At 42.1% G+C, this 15531-nt stretch overlaps 1 protein-coding gene across 2 annotated transcripts; it reads left to right on the forward strand.

Annotated features, from left to right (window-relative positions):
- The first annotated feature begins 4682 nt into the window (after positions 1-4682).
- On the forward strand, positions 4683-15186 carry samsn1b (SAM domain, SH3 domain and nuclear localisation signals 1b). 2 transcript variants are annotated; one of them, XM_039005496.1, is made up of 8 exons: positions 4683-4905; positions 6163-6243; positions 10251-10385; positions 11378-11513; positions 12144-12301; positions 12465-12671; positions 12930-13080; positions 14202-15186. In XM_039005496.1, the coding sequence occupies exons 1-8, from the start codon at positions 4843-4845 to the stop codon at positions 14387-14389; spliced, it is 1119 nt and encodes a 372-aa protein (XP_038861424.1). In that variant the 5' UTR covers positions 4683-4842; the 3' UTR covers positions 14390-15186. The 2 variants fall into 2 exon arrangements, with proteins under 2 accessions (XP_038861424.1, XP_038861425.1); XM_039005497.1 differs by lacking the exon at positions 6163-6243.
- The last annotated feature ends 345 nt before the right edge of the window (positions 15187-15531 follow it).

Raw genomic sequence — 15531 nt, forward strand, 5'->3', positions numbered from 1 at the left:
TGGCAGTCACCCAGAGAGAAGCAAGATTTTGTTCACATCAAGAATAATCACAACGAAGGTAAACGGCCAGAAACATATGTCAGCCAAAGAACATAAACCCCATGTTTCATTTAGGGTATGCTTGCTAAGGCCCGAGAGAGACACTATGTGTGTGAGACAGACTTGTAGGATTTAGTTAATGATGACAGATACAGAGAGACCTACTGATGCTCCCCATGCTTTTCCAAAGTCAGTGAGGAAGGAAAAAACCTATCGCAGTGTTTTATGAAGAAGGATTATGTTGAATGAGACAGCTGAATGAGAGCAAACAGGGTGTCTGTTGGCTGTAAAAACGAACTGAGGCTGAGACAAATGGCCCAGACAGTTTCCTTTGGATTCTGGTTCATGAGGCATAGTTACAGTAGGTAACCCTACACCTGCAAATCTACATCTAAACAAGTCAAGATTGTGGTGTGTGTGTGTGTGTGTGTGTGTGTGTGTGTGTGTGTGTGTGTGTGTGTGTGTGTGTGTGTGTGTGTGTGTGTGTGTGTGTGTGTGTGTGTGTGTGTGTGTGTGTGTGTGTGTTACTGACAACAACCTACTGAGTACCAAAGAAGTGGTCTAACCTTGCATTCTTGCCTGTGGTTCCTCAGAGATGCGTCAAGGTCCTTGTCAGGGAAGCGTGCTGGCGGTAGAGGACAGAGTGGAACAGCTGAACTCTGAAAGAAGAGAAAAAGAGCCCACAACTCAGGTAATACTATACATATCATCATCATCATCATCCTCATCAACATCATCATCATCCTCATCAACTGTTGGACAAAACATCAATTGTAGGCTAGCACGATACCACAAATTTGATTAGAGATACTGGACTTCACTTTTCAAATGACAAAGGCAACTAGATAAACACTTTTCCCTTGAAATGAGCAGCATTAGCTTAATTTACCCAAACAGGTGAGCTCAAATCACCTGGCCTTGCTCATTTCATCAGTGTAGGATATTGGGTACACATGCAATAATCTCTAGGTAAAAGTCACATATTGAATTTCCGACAGGCTTTTTCTAAATTCTCCCCTCTAACACCATCCCAATCACACATAAATCTGTAAAACGTTGTTTTTCACTTTCTGTTTGAGATATAATCACTTCCTGATTGAAATGCTCAATCATTTTACTAATGAATTCCTCTGACACAGAGCTTTTTGGTTGTGTAAACATTTTGGGTCATCTTGAAATACATAGAAAGCAATCTACAGTCCCTCGATAATTAGCACCGTAGTCTACATTAGGCCTACTACAGCTGCAAATATTTAAGGACTTGGTAATGGTTGTGGTGAAGTCCACCCTAGGCTCCTATCCTCTTACCACAAATGTGTTCTTTGTCTCCCGCCAATTCGGGTGCATTAATTGTTTTATTAAAAGGTGAATTATCTGTTTATCAATTCCTGCGATTGCCGCTAAATTTACCGTTAATCCCCGCCATTTCTCAATAATCTAGAACGATAGTGTTTGGATAATGTATTATTATTCACGGAATGTATTATCATTCTTGGAGCGGACCCGTTTCCAGAGCTCACAAACCACGATACACTTGTGAGAAATACGTTTTGGAATATTTCATTTCATTTAAGACTTTTCTGTCAATTTCCAATTTTATTTGGAGAGCTCCACGTTTGTTTGCATGTGTCTGGTTCCTTCATCCCGCCAAAATGTTCAGTGATCACACATAGAAATACACATGCATGTCACGTTTGGGAGTCAGTAGGTCTATTGTGAGTTGAGATACATTTGGGAATAGAGATAAATTTGTGAATAGTCATGAAATAGTATGATTAAGTCTGATTTAGATGAATTTACCAATGTAATGAATGATATATAAATTGCCTTTTATGTAGTGCTATGTTGAACATTAGGCCTAACCCTGGTTTTCACTAAAAGCATTGAGGATATAAGTAACTCATTAAACTTGTATTGTTATTTTGTTTATGCAGGGGGTGAACTTCGAGGCCTGGAACCCAAACTATGAGCCCCCTGACAGCCATCAGCATAACATGGTGAGTGTTATTGTCAGCAGGGGCAGCCAGAGACCTCATGCCCATTGAAACTGATGGTGTACCTTAATACATTTTCAGTATTTATCTGAAAGATATACACAATAAATACAAGAAATACTCTCTTGTTTCATGCAGTGCTAAATACTGACCGTATGCTACAATAGACGACACAGTAATTGTCGATTGGAGAGAAGAACAATGCACTATGGCATTAGCACAATCTCCTGTGGGACAAGCAGGCAGCAATCACTTTAGCAGCACAGTGATAATTATTAGTAATGCAGTGCAGATGGCAGAGCATGGAAATGGTAATCCCTCACCCACATGGCCCCTGAGCTGCACGCGGATCGGTCTCTCTGTGTTAGTGTGTTTGTCTGGATGTGAGACGCGGATCGGTCTGTGTGTTAGTATGTTTGTCTGGATGTGGAATGCGGATCTTTGTGTGTGTCAGGACATGTGCCTTTATGTTTGTTTGTGAGACCAGAAAGGATGTAGCAAGCCCTCTCTGTGCTTCTTTCTCTACATATAGTATACCCAGCAAACCGGCAAGGGGAATGTGAGCACACATGGGTTATTACATGTTGTGTCCGTTTATATGGTTCTTCTGTATTTGGTTCTATCTATTTGAGATTTTGGCACAAAAACCGTTGCTGGTGCTGGCATATATGTATTTATTGGGCTCCCGAGTGGCGCAGCGGTATAAGGCATTGCATCTCAGTGCTAGAGGCGTCACTACAGACACCCTGGTTCGAATCCAGGCTGTATCACAACCGGTTGTGATTGGGAGTCCCATTGGGTTGCGCACAATTGGCCCAGCGTCGTCAGGGTTTGGCCGGTGTAGGCCGTCATTGTAAATAAAAATGTGTTCTTAACTGACTTGCCTAGTTAAATAAAGGTTACTTTTTTTATTTTTTATTATCGAGTGAAATGTACCTTTGCATTTTATTTTGGTGAGGTTTAAAAATGTCCCGGTCCATCCATTCCCTCATCCTTCATCCCGCCAGTTGAATTACAACTAATAGATCAATCAACGTCCTCAGGTGACTGGGAAGGCACCATGTGGTACAGTTAGACCTACTGCTCTGCTGGCCAGGTTTGTCAGGGTGGTTGGGGTGAGGAAGAGGTAGGCTGTGAACTGAGTGTAGGAGACGTCAGGTGTGTGTCTGTGGCGGCGGCCATATCACAGACACTCCTCCACTTTAATCTTCTTGCTGACTCTATAACCAGTGCAAAACTAAAGACAAATAAAAATAAGACGAAAACATGGCATGTGAAGTTTTCGCTTGACAACTTGAGAGTACTAGGCATTACATAATGCACACTGATATTATGGACACTGATAGCCTACCCTACCCATATTATTCTACTGCAGACTGGGGATGCGGAGGCTGACATGGCTGAATCTAAGGGAAAGCTGAAGAGGTTCCAGAGGCTAGTGAAAGTGAAGAAGGGAAGCCAGATGGGACTAGATGATGGAAAGACTGACAGCAATTGTGAGTTCTAATGGATGCACCTTGGCTCCAAATTCAAAGACAGAGCTGCCTGCCTGCTTGATACACAACAAATCCTATGAAAACAAAACCCTAGAATAATAGGGGCAACTCTCATTAACAATTGAAAGCTGATGATTTTATTGTTCTTTATAGAATAAATTATGTATCTATGAATGAATAGGACTAAAAAGCCCTTTATTTCTCTTCTTGTCCAGGTCACTTGGCAGACTCTGTGTTCAGTAACGACAGTCCCGTCATCACCTGCATCGGGCTGGGGAAGAAGACAGAGAAGAAGTCCTCGAAGGCTGACCCACCATCGCCACAGAAGCAGCAGACTAAGGAGACCAATGGGAAAGCTGTGGAAGGACCTTGGAGCACTGGGGTTCACGACCACCACTGGGGCCTCACAGAATTCCCTCCACCCTGGGATGTCCCCTACCACACCTGCCACCGGCCCCCAGGCGAGCCCCGGAACTATGGCTTTGACTTCACCCTGCCCCGAGCAACAGCTTGGGACCGCTTTGAGAGTCTGGTCCAGGAACTGGACAGCAAACAGACGCCGCCAGTGTTCTCACACCAACGGGTAATCCGCTCGATCACAGATCTGGACATCTCAGAATCCACGGTAAGATACGGTTCACTTAAAGGAGCTTACATACAGGTCTGACAGAGGTATTGTGGGAAGCTGTGGGACTGGTGTTTCCTGAGAAATGATTGCTTTGTAGGGCACACTTCCCCCTACACAGGCAAATTTCTATTTGGTATTCATTTAACAATGAACAAGCTTATTAAGGTAATAGAACGGAAACTGCAATATACAGGCTTTGTGGTAATTCACCCCTTCCTGTGCTCACCAGTCGCTTGGCCACTTCCTCATAATTAATTTTACTGGTTACAGTGAACTATCAAAAAAACTATGAAGACAACAGTTTGTGACATAGTCTGAAAAGTCTTTCAACCTTAAAAAATTGCAGTTATGGCAAAAAACGAATTACTCACATTATTACAACCCCAATCCAGCAGTCATCAATGAGGCTTTCTGGGTGCACTGAGGATTATTCAGTGTCTGTAGCTTGTTGACCAGACTTTCCACCTCCCACCTAAAAGTAGAACACATGCATGTCTTTCATCACAGATAAACAGACTGTGTAGATATAGTCACATCCTGGCTGCCGTAGAGGAAATGTAGCTGCTCTGCACAACTGTTGCAGTACAGTAGGTTGTTTATATGATGATTGGTCAAATAAGCAACAGCACAGTTGTTTTTTATCAACAACAAAAAAACTGACCAGCAGTTATTCAGATTCAGCACTATGCTTCAGAGGAAACCGTCAAATGTCTCAAACAAAGACACGAAGAGCAAGACAAAACCAAAGGTGAGATGATTTAAAAGTCTGTTTTTTTTTGTGTAAAATGTGCTTTTCGATTTGCTGCTGTAATAACAAAAAACAACATTTTATATGGCTGGGCATTTTGTTTAAACATTTTTTAACTTAAAGTACTTGTTGTAATTTAAAATAAAAGGAAAAGTTCTAAAGCATATTTGCCAAACATTAGGCTGTATTACAGCGGTAACTCAGGATATTGAAAATGAAGATTCACTCAAAAGTTTGAGTTCATTATAAAAGCAATACTAGCATTTGTTGCTCTTACTATTTGACCATTATTTCTGTTAGAAATCATTAGCTTTCCCCAGTAGGTGACAGTGACTGCAGCCGGCCAAGGTTCACGGTTCACTAACGGTCAGATGATCATTGCGGGGCCACGCGCCAGGGTTTAATGTAACAGATGTTGGATGAGAGCCTCAGAATGACCACTAAAACTAATCTAATGGGCCGCCAGTGAACAACGGACCATTGCTTTTCACACAGTCACATTTTTTATGACGTTTATGCAGATTATTATCTTTCAATTAGCATAGTGCAGATGAGCAGATGACAGGTTTAAGGGCGAACAGCAGGATGTACTAGAATAATAAAATCCATAACAATAACGCTATTATATAACAGGAATACAACACACACACAAAATTGTAGCACAAGAATGACATGAAATACTATAATATTCAATGTATTACATTGGATTTAGTATAAGAGATTTACATTACATCACTTTATGGCAAACAGCCGACCATAACTGATACAAACCTCATTAGCTGTAGTGAAGCTGAACACCACTCAGTACTCATCCATTACCATACAGAAGTACTCATAATATTCATGATATCAATAGTAGTAGTAGTACAAAACAACAATACTACAAAGACAAGGTTTGGTTTGGCAGCTTTAGAAAATACATCTGTAGAGTTCAAACTGAACCTGCAGTTATATCATCACATCCAATCTTAGTCAAATGCAACATGACACAATAAGCACAAAAAAGATTAGGAGAAATCTCATAAAATGCCATAATGGAGCCTGGTGGTAATACAGACAGTACTATGTAAATACATGACCAGAGGAACAGCCAGATTAGATGTATGGTTTACAAGGTATAGGCCTACTACAGACATTACTTGTTTGTATTGTACTGCTTTGAGTTCAACATGAACACGACAGACAGACAACATGTGTCCTGCTGTTACCATCCCAAACACGTTTTAATCTGTAAAGTTAATCTCTCATCTCACCCAGCGCTCCACCAGTTTTGGCCGATTTGACTCACTCAGACACCAACCAGCCCCAGTGAAGCCAGAGGAAAATGGAGGTGCTTTGGTACGTGAAGCATCTGATTTTGTCGGCTACTTCAACAAGTAATTCCTTATAAGTGACACTGTAAACTTTCCTAATTGTTTCTAGGGATGTGACTGCATGGAATTTTGGATTACGGTTATTTGTCAGCCAAATGACCGTGGTCACCGTTATAGCCGTTTGAATAGCAAAAAAAATGAAGAAAAAAAACATTTTCTCCTCTCCTCCGCTCATGACCGCATGTGCTGCCATAGAAATATAATGACTAGAACGGTGGTCCCCATTCAAATCAATGATGGCATAATGTGTGGACTGGCGGCCATTGCAAGCGTACCCATAGCAGAGATCATTTTGAGAAGAGGGGAATCTCACTCGAATCGTATTAACACCCATTGTGTACGTTTCCCATGTGTCGACAATGGGCAACGCGGTGCATTATGGGTGATTATGGGACAAGGAGATCACTCCTTCAAGAATGGGAGTCAATTGGACGCTAAACTCAAAAAACAGCATTAGCATGAATTACTTGAACAAGAAGTACAACATTACGAATCTTTTCCGAGATGTGAGATAATTAACTTGTTCTCTGTAATATCGTACAGCTTTGAAATCGTGACATTACGTACTTTCGAGGAAAATAGGCAGGTTTCTCGACTCATATCCACAACATGAACGCGATTGGTCGACAGTCTGCTGGGTGGGGCGTTTATACGTGGTTCCATTTATTGGCCACTGGGATTCATATCTTCTCCTTTCTAAGTATCTCTGGCCATAGGAGCAAAGCAGTAAGTAATAGCAGGAAGTGTACCCATCAATATGTGCAGTAATTTTTTTGATTAAACTCAACTGACATTACTTAGGTGATAATGCAAACCGTGCCAATATATCCATCAAACACCGGCTTCGAGGGCATAATCACTTTTATACAATGAGTTATAACAACATATTCAAATAATGATTCACATATTTTCATAAAAAACATTATTTTGATGAATTTATTCATACTATTTCATCCTCCCACAAGATATAGTCCTGACATAAATCTAAGGTTGATACCCAATCCGACTGGTCGTTCGTTCTATTGGTTCGGTTGACAGAGTAGTTAAGTCTTTTTGTTCTGTATCTATGGACGCGACCCAGTCGTTCTTTCTAAATGTTCCATTGCCACACTGGCTGGCAACGTTCTTATGCCTTTCTTGCTAGCTAGCCAACTACGGCTAACTTACAGTCACGTCAAACAGTGCAGTCAGAATAACAGCAAAGTAGCTGCATTTGTGTTTGTTTAAGCTGTTTTCTAGTGACATTTATTTGGATACATCCATAACAATGAGCTAATAATGCGCGATTTCGCCTGCATAGAAAATGTGCTCTCTCGTCAAGACACTGTTCAGAGGAGCTAGCCAACAACACAGCTAACACAATCACTTCAAACTTAAGCTGGAAAGACTGCAAACTAGCAGCATTTCATTTAGTTTCACCTGTTTTCTATTGACATTTATTTTTATATATCCATAAAAATTATGCCAGCTGATTCATGAGTTCGACTAGCTGAGAAAAGCTGTCTGCCTGTCTGTCTCGTCCCGACTCCCTACACCTTCATTACTATGGGACTGCTGAAGATCGAATTTCAAAATGTAAACAATGTTGCAAATGTCGGAGAGACATACAGCAAGGTTAATACAAATCTCCGCAGTTGAAAACCAAATGCTAGTCTAAAAGAAATGGGAGATAATGTCTAGATGCTTTTTATAGTGGAGAATTGCGTGGCTGGATTGATGAGACAGTGGATTGCGCAGTGAGATGGAACAGAATAAATAGGCATTTTAATGTCATAGCTTTAGCGGGTGGTAATGTGTGGAATGAACACCGGCTGGAATGCGATTTTTTAAATAATCATCATCCAGGATTATATCCACCCGTTGTATAATAAAAATATATTCCATTGCATGAGCCACATTTCTTAAATGAACATTCCAAACTCAGCAAAAAAAGAAACATCCTCTCACTGTCAACTGCGTTAATTTTCAGCTAATTTAACATGTGTCAATATTTGAATGAACATAACAAGATTCAACAACTGAGACATAAACTGAACAAGTGCCACAGACATGTGACTAACAGAAATTGAATAATGTGTCCCTGAACAAAGGGGGGGGGGGGTCAAAATCAAAAGTAACAGTCAGTATCTGATGTGGCCACCAGCTGCATTAAGTACTGCAGTGCATCTCCTCCTCATGGACTGCACCAGATTTGCCAGTTATTGCTGTGAGATGTTACCCCACTCTTCCACCAAGGCACCTGCAAGTTCCCGGACATTTCTGGGGGGGAATGGCCCTGGCCCTAGCCCTCACCCTCCGATCCAACAGGTCCCAGACGTGCTCAATGGGATTGAGATCCGGGCTCTTTGCTGGCCATGGCAGAACACTGACATTCCTGTCTTGCAGGAAATCACATACAGAACGAGCAGTATGGCTGGTGGCATTGTCATGCTGGAGGGTAATGTCAGGATGAGCCTGCAGGAAGGGTACCACATGAGGGAGGAGGATGTCTTCCCTGTAACGCACAGCATTGAGATTGCCTGCAATGACAACAAGCTCAGTCCGATGATGCTGTGACACACCGCCCCAGACCATGATGGACCCTCCACATCCCAATCGATCCCGCTCCAGAGTACAGGCCTCGGTGTAATGCTCAATCCTTCGACGATAAACGCGAATCCGACCATCACCCCTGGTGAGACAAAACCGCAACTCGTCAGTGAAGAGCACTTTTATACCAGTCCTGTCTGGTCCAGCGACAGTGGGTTTGTGCCCATAGGCGACGTTGTTGCCGGTGATGTCTGGTGAGGACCTGCCTTACAACAGACCTACAAGTCCTCAGTCCAGCCTCTCTCAGCCTATTGCGGACAGTCTGAGCACTGATGGAGGGATTGTGCGTTCCTGGTGTAACTCGGGAAGTTGTTGTTGCCATCATGTACCTGTCCCACAGGTGTGATGCTCGGATGTACCGATCCTGTGCAGGTGTTGTTACACATGGTCTGCCACTGCGAGGACGATCAGCTGTCCATCCTGTCTCCCTGTAGCGCTCTTTTAGGCGTCTCACAGTACGAAACATTGCAATTTATTGCCTTTGCCACATCTGCAGTCCTCATGCCTCCTTGCAGCATGCCTAAGGTACATTCACGCAGATGAGCAGGGACCTTGGGCATCTTTCTATTAGTGTTTTTCAGAGTCAGCAGAAAGGCCTCTTTAGTGTCCTAAGTTTTCATAACTGTGACCTTAATTGGTCTTAACGACCGTTCCACAGGTGCATGTTCATTAATTGTTAATGGCTCATTGAACAATCATGGGAAACAGTGTTTAAACCCTTTACAAAGAAGATCTGTTAAGTTATTTGGATTTTTACAAATTATCTTTGAGAGACAGGGTCCTGAAAAAGGGGCATTTCTTTTTTTGCTGAGTGTACATTACCATGGAAATTATAGCATCACAATACCAGGCAGCCATTGCGAATGTAACCATGAGTTTACCAGTCAAATTCCAATCCCGTTCTATTCATTCTATTTCCATGTGTGCTGCTGCTGAAGTGAAGGGGGCTTTGCCTAGGCAACCAAAGACTTGTTTGGTACAACACCTTGCTTTTGTCAGCAAGGAGCAACAAAGTTTCATCACATTGTAAAGAGTTCATGTTACCGCAGAAACAGATTCAACCGCATGAATGCCTGGCCGTCCTGTCTTCAGATTGTTCCACAAAAAAAACAATGGTTTCAAATGGTTATGACGTCTTTTTTTTTTGGGTGGGGGTGGGGGGGGGGTTGATTGGTCTTCATCCATAATTGGCTGTTACACAGTACGGTTATTGTCCCAGCCCTAATTGTTTCAACATTAGTAGATTTGTATTTCTTTTTCCAAAATAAACTGATTCATGTTTCAAGCCAGCAGGGCTGACTCATCTTTTTAAAATTATGTTGCTGTATCGTAGTTTAAGCATTTCAACTATGTAACAACAAGTGTATGTTGATATGTGTGCAGTCTGCAGAGGGAGAGCAGGTTAATAGTGGTGACCAGACCAGATCAGGAGGTATAGGCAAGAAGATGAAGGCCATCTCACTGACGATGAGGAAGAGGATGGGCAGGCAGTACGCTAAAGCCCTGTCAGAGGATATGGTGAGTGAGACGAAGCACGTTGTGGCAAACAGATCAACTGTGTTTTCTTTTCTTTATTATTTAGTTTGAATAATTTTATTAATCGATTTAAACAAAATCAATATTGCACTTACATTTTTACATTGCAATTACCATTGTACAGTTTTTCTTTACATTGAAAACAAAACCGACAACCCCCCCCAACCTCAACTGTATTTTTTGACATTCAGTGTGCCACAGACCTCTGATAAAAGCCAAACGAGTTAAATGAAAGTTGAACTAAAAGAAAGTTGATATCTGAATGCAGAGGTATAGGCTGATATGTAGGAAATGTACAGTAAGACCAAGTCCACATAAATGAACAATATAAAACCAACAGAACAGGAACCTTGGAAGTGAATAGTACAGAATGATAATACAGTGATCATAGAGTGGTAATAAAATACAGTAATAATACAGTGCATGGCTCATCAGGAAGTAAAGAAAGGAGGATTATAAATTATGACGAACAAGTTAGGCTAGGCTTTTAGTCCAGAGACCAACATGTCCAAACACTGGTCAGTACAGGACAAAGACTCATTAACACGTCACCTGGTAACCAAGTAATTTGTGAAGCTAAAAAGACACAACCCTTCTCTCACAAAGAGAACGAGGGAGGTACAGTCAGAGCCTATGGAGCAGGTATAGGGGGATTACACACAGCTCCTGCCTATGTCAAGTCTCAGTTATAAATGGCAAGGCAGCTCTGTGTGGATTAAGGACTCAGAGAGAGAGGAGAGAAGCTACTCTGTGTTCTTGCACAAACTGCCTGGGATACTGAGCCGTTTTGGCACACGGAACATCTTAGAACCCTGCCCCGACCCGGCCCTCTGATTAGTTTAGCTTTCTCCTTTCCTTCCTCCTCAACCGCCATGCTGTGAGAGGAGATGAGATGGGGAGTGACGGCATAAAGAGAAAAGGAGGGCAAAGAAAATAAAAAAACATGACCTGTTCTGTTGTTTTTTTACTGGTAGTGCGACGAGACGGAGAGAGATGAAGAAGGAGAAGGGGATGTTGTTTACGGCGTCCATTCATTTCCAAAAGGACACAGAAAGTCCAGTCACTCTCTGGAAAGCCTCTACAGTCTCAATAGTGGACAAAGCTCCTCCAGTAAGCACACAGCCAACATCTTACTGGATTCAACAAGTTCACTCTCTCTTTACTAATGCAATTTTAGTTTACTCTGCAGTTGATAAAAATCAAGTGTGTAGTCTCATCTGCTAAGGCATGTTGTTGGACCTTGATTTACCCAACAAAGGATGCCTGACAAACATAATCACAGTCAAAATTCTAAACTGTCAATATTTAATTCACCGCCATAACCATCATACTGTAACTTAATATTATAATTGTTAAGTAGACTACTGTTAGACCAGCATCAATCATAGGAGGCTGCTGAGGGGAGGACGGCTCATAATAATGGCCGGAACGGTGCGAACGGAATGGCATCAAACAACTGACAACCATGTGTTTAATGGATTTGATACCATTCCCCTAATTCCGCTCCAGCTATTACCACAGGCCTGTCCTCCACAATTAAGGTGCCACCAACCTCCTGTGGCATCAACCCTCATGAATAGACATCGCATTAAGGAGTAAAAAAACTACCTCACTATGTAGCATGATGTATGACAACACCCACAATGCTCACCGTAACACATTCGGCCCTGTGTTTGTAAAGGTTGTTGTGAAGCTAACATGATGTCTGTCTCCTACCAATCCAACTGTGCTGCGCCCTAGGTGGGGTTACCAGTGGGTCAGACGGCTCCAGTAACAGAGACAGTCTGAGGCTGGATGAGGAGCTGCCCCTTTCCTACACAGGCCAGTTCTGTGGCAGAGCCCGGGTCCACACTGACTTTGTCCCCAGTCCCTACGACACTGAATCACTCAAACTTAAGGTAACCTACCTGACTGAACCACCTGACTGAATTGTCAAACCTGTCCTTCAGCACATCCTCGTGGATTTTTAAGCAGTTGAGATAGAGCCAATGTCTTGCAAAGTAGCTTGTGTAGACCTAATACATTGCATTGCTCAAGTAAAATGCCAATTTCTTCTTTCAGGTAGGGGATGTGATTGAGATCATCAGCAAACCTCCTATGGGGATATGGACAGGCATGCTGAACAACAAGGTGGGGAACTTTAAGTTCATCTACGTAGACCTCATAGTAGAGAAGGTTCCTGAACCGCCTCAGAAGATGACACACAGGAGGAGCAGGAGACCCCGGCCCAAAACGCTACAGGAACTCCTAGAGCGCCTCAATTTGGAGGTAAACTGACTCTCTCTCTCGCTCTCTCACTGTCTCTCTCTCTCACTCTCTTCCCTGTCTCTCTCCTCAAACCTGCTGTCACAAACAATCGCTCTCAAACAAACTTGTTTCCTGCATTCTTTAAAAAAAACTATAAATTGCATCTTTAGAGAACCATACATTTCTGATGTCAACACAGTGATGACAGACAGGATTGAGATGTTTTTGTTGTAACATGATGGCTTGCTTACCGATTGGTATTGTTTCTCTGTGTTGTAGGAGTATGCCTCCTCCCTGCTCCTTAATGGGTACCAGACAGTAGATGACCTGAGGGAGCTGAAGGAGCAGCATCTGGTGGAACTCAATGTGACTGATTCTGAACACAGACATCGTCTGATGGCTGCCGTCGAGTGCCTCCAAGAACCCCAAAGTGAGTCAGGGCAGTCTTTTCCCTACTTTGATTTCCAGGTGGGATGCAAAGGCACTCAAGACAACACCTGGGCCTTCTGGCATCAACATTGCCAATTTAAACCAATAACAATCCAAACTCTTAGGTGAGGCGCTCCAGAGCTGCTAGTTCTGACAAAAACAGTAGGTGTGGAGGAGATCAATATTCCCTCTAAGCATATGTACTGTATTTAGATTGCCAAAGGTCTGGTTTTAGATGTCAAGCGGATAAGGAAGGGTATACCGTCAGCGGAGGAAGTGCTGTATCAGGGCCGTGGTATCAGGGACACAGATAAAAAGGCTAATGATAACTGGATAACCACCACTTACAGCACAGAGAACACAACAGGACAGTTACCACACATAATTCAACACAGTCACAACCAATCATTCAGGACAGTTACCACACACGGTTCAAAAGAGTTACAATAAACAATTCAGGACAGTTACAGCAAACAGCTCACAACAGTTACCAATCACAGTTTAAAACCATTAACAATACTGCTAAATTGGCAAACTGTCTATTATAACAAAGTAATATCACGGCAAGAAGTGAACTTCAGAATACAACATTGAGTGCATCTCACAGTGTGTGTTAATAACAGGATATCAGCCATCTTGTCCTGGCCATAGCTAGATAAAGAAGATGTATTACACTGCTAATACCTTAAGAGTCAGTTGCTAGAAGGACATGAAAGGAAAGGCTGAGTGGTAGTCAAGAAACATAACATTGAGTGATGCAAGACAAGACAAGCTACTAACAGGAAATGTCATTTTCAGAAGCCACTGTGGTTTGGGTGTTGCCCTAGCCCATATATCTTGTTTTTCAATCTTATGCAAACGCTTTGGATCTTTTGAACTTCACTTTTAGCTGCAGTAACCAAAAGTAACAAGGTCTCGGACTCAGAGATTCAACAGCCTACATAAATATTGAAACATACCAGCTACAATAGGCATAATATTTCAGTGCTTAAGAGAAAAAGGAAACTATGAAAACAGTTTTTTCTGCAACTCTGATATTGTGGGAGCATATCAGATTTGTGGACATAACATTTAAATAGACCACAATAAGCTCTCTAAGCCCCCATGTCTGTTCCATTCCAGGTGATGGTCAGAAGGAGGGAGAGTTAAACAAGGAAGCCAATTCCCCAACTGAGAGTATTAAAGCCGACCTGAACTGCCCCAGAGACTCTGGCTGCTACATGCCTTCTGACTGCTCAGACAACAGCAAGGAAGAGACAGACATCCACGTGCCAGCACTGCACCATCATTCTCCCATGGCTCAGACCTAACTGCCACCAGCAGATAGACACTCCTAAGGGTCTTTCAGAAAAACTATCGATGTGGATCCATGCAATAATTGTCTCATGCGATAGACCCTTTACGTAGGACAAGAGCACTCCTCTTTGCTTTCATACTGCATTCAGTATCAGTAGCCTATGTGGCTGGCATTGCAGTTGTTATGCATTAACCCACTATTTGCACATAATTTCAACCCAAAAAATCTGTGATGACAGTGAATCAACTTCTAACCTAAATCCAATGACAATGTTGATTTTAACGTTAAATTCACATTAGTTGACAACTCAACCAAATGTAAATCAAAACTAGATGTTGAACTGAGGTCTGTGCCCAGTGGTTATCTACTGTACACCAAAGGCAGACCAGGCATTTCCTGAGTTGGCTTGGGTGCTGGTTTGTAATTGTTGATGATGTATCCCAAGCCTTTACAGTTATTCCTCAAGTCTCGTGAGTCATCCTGTCATTGGACCTGTGAAATCATTGTAGTAGGCTAGGCTTTGTTTTTAGCATAATATGCAATGTCAACATTACTGTGTGTGGGTGTACAGTACATTTTCAGAGGTGCATGTGGAAGAGGGAGATATTAAATGAGGGTCTAAAGCATTTTTCTACTGTATCTCAGATTTATGGTATTATTGAACATTTTGTTAGTGATTTGAGAGTTAGCAGCTTACTGACAGTTTTTTGAAAGCTCTCCTTCATTCTAGCAGTTGTTTTACCAATGTACCAATGAAACGACTATGAAATGCAATATTTTTCCAAAAATAAAGTATTATAATTTTCTGCAGCTGTTAAATCATTTCTGGTGAGAATGGCACAAGGGGATACATTGTTTTTCTTCTGAATTTTCATCAGGAAGAACAACCAGCAGAGGTACGGCAATATAGGCCTACAATTGGTTGGTAAAGATTCTTCATAATACAGTAATATATTAACATTTGCATAGGCATGAAATAAGCACACTGGATACATTTACATTCTTTATTTAAGCAAGTCGCTGATTTCAGATGGAAATCTGAGAGGTACATCACTCCACCCTTACTTCAGAGCAGGAGTCCACATGGTGGAAATGTTGTCCAAATCTCTCAGTAAACACCATATATCCTGGATTGGGCCTAATCCAACACAGGCC

The sequence above is a fragment of the Salvelinus namaycush genome, chromosome 12 (assembly GCF_016432855.1).
Source record: "Salvelinus namaycush isolate Seneca chromosome 12, SaNama_1.0, whole genome shotgun sequence".
NCBI lineage: Eukaryota > Metazoa > Chordata > Actinopteri > Salmoniformes > Salmonidae > Salvelinus > Salvelinus namaycush.

What these genes read in the sequence shown, in the direction of transcription:
- samsn1b (XM_039005496.1), top strand. Translation starts at nt 4,843, where the DNA reads ATGCTTCAGAGGAAACCGTCAAATGTCTCAAACAAAGACACGAAGAGC. An exon ending in TAGTGGACAAAGCTCCTCCA is followed by an intron (nt 11,514 to 12,143) that starts GTAAGCACACAG and finishes GCTGCGCCCTAG; the next exon opens with GTGGGGTTACCAGTGGGTCA. An exon ending in CTGAATCACTCAAACTTAAG is followed by an intron (nt 12,302 to 12,464) that starts GTAACCTACCTG and finishes TTCTTCTTTCAG; the next exon opens with GTAGGGGATGTGATTGAGAT.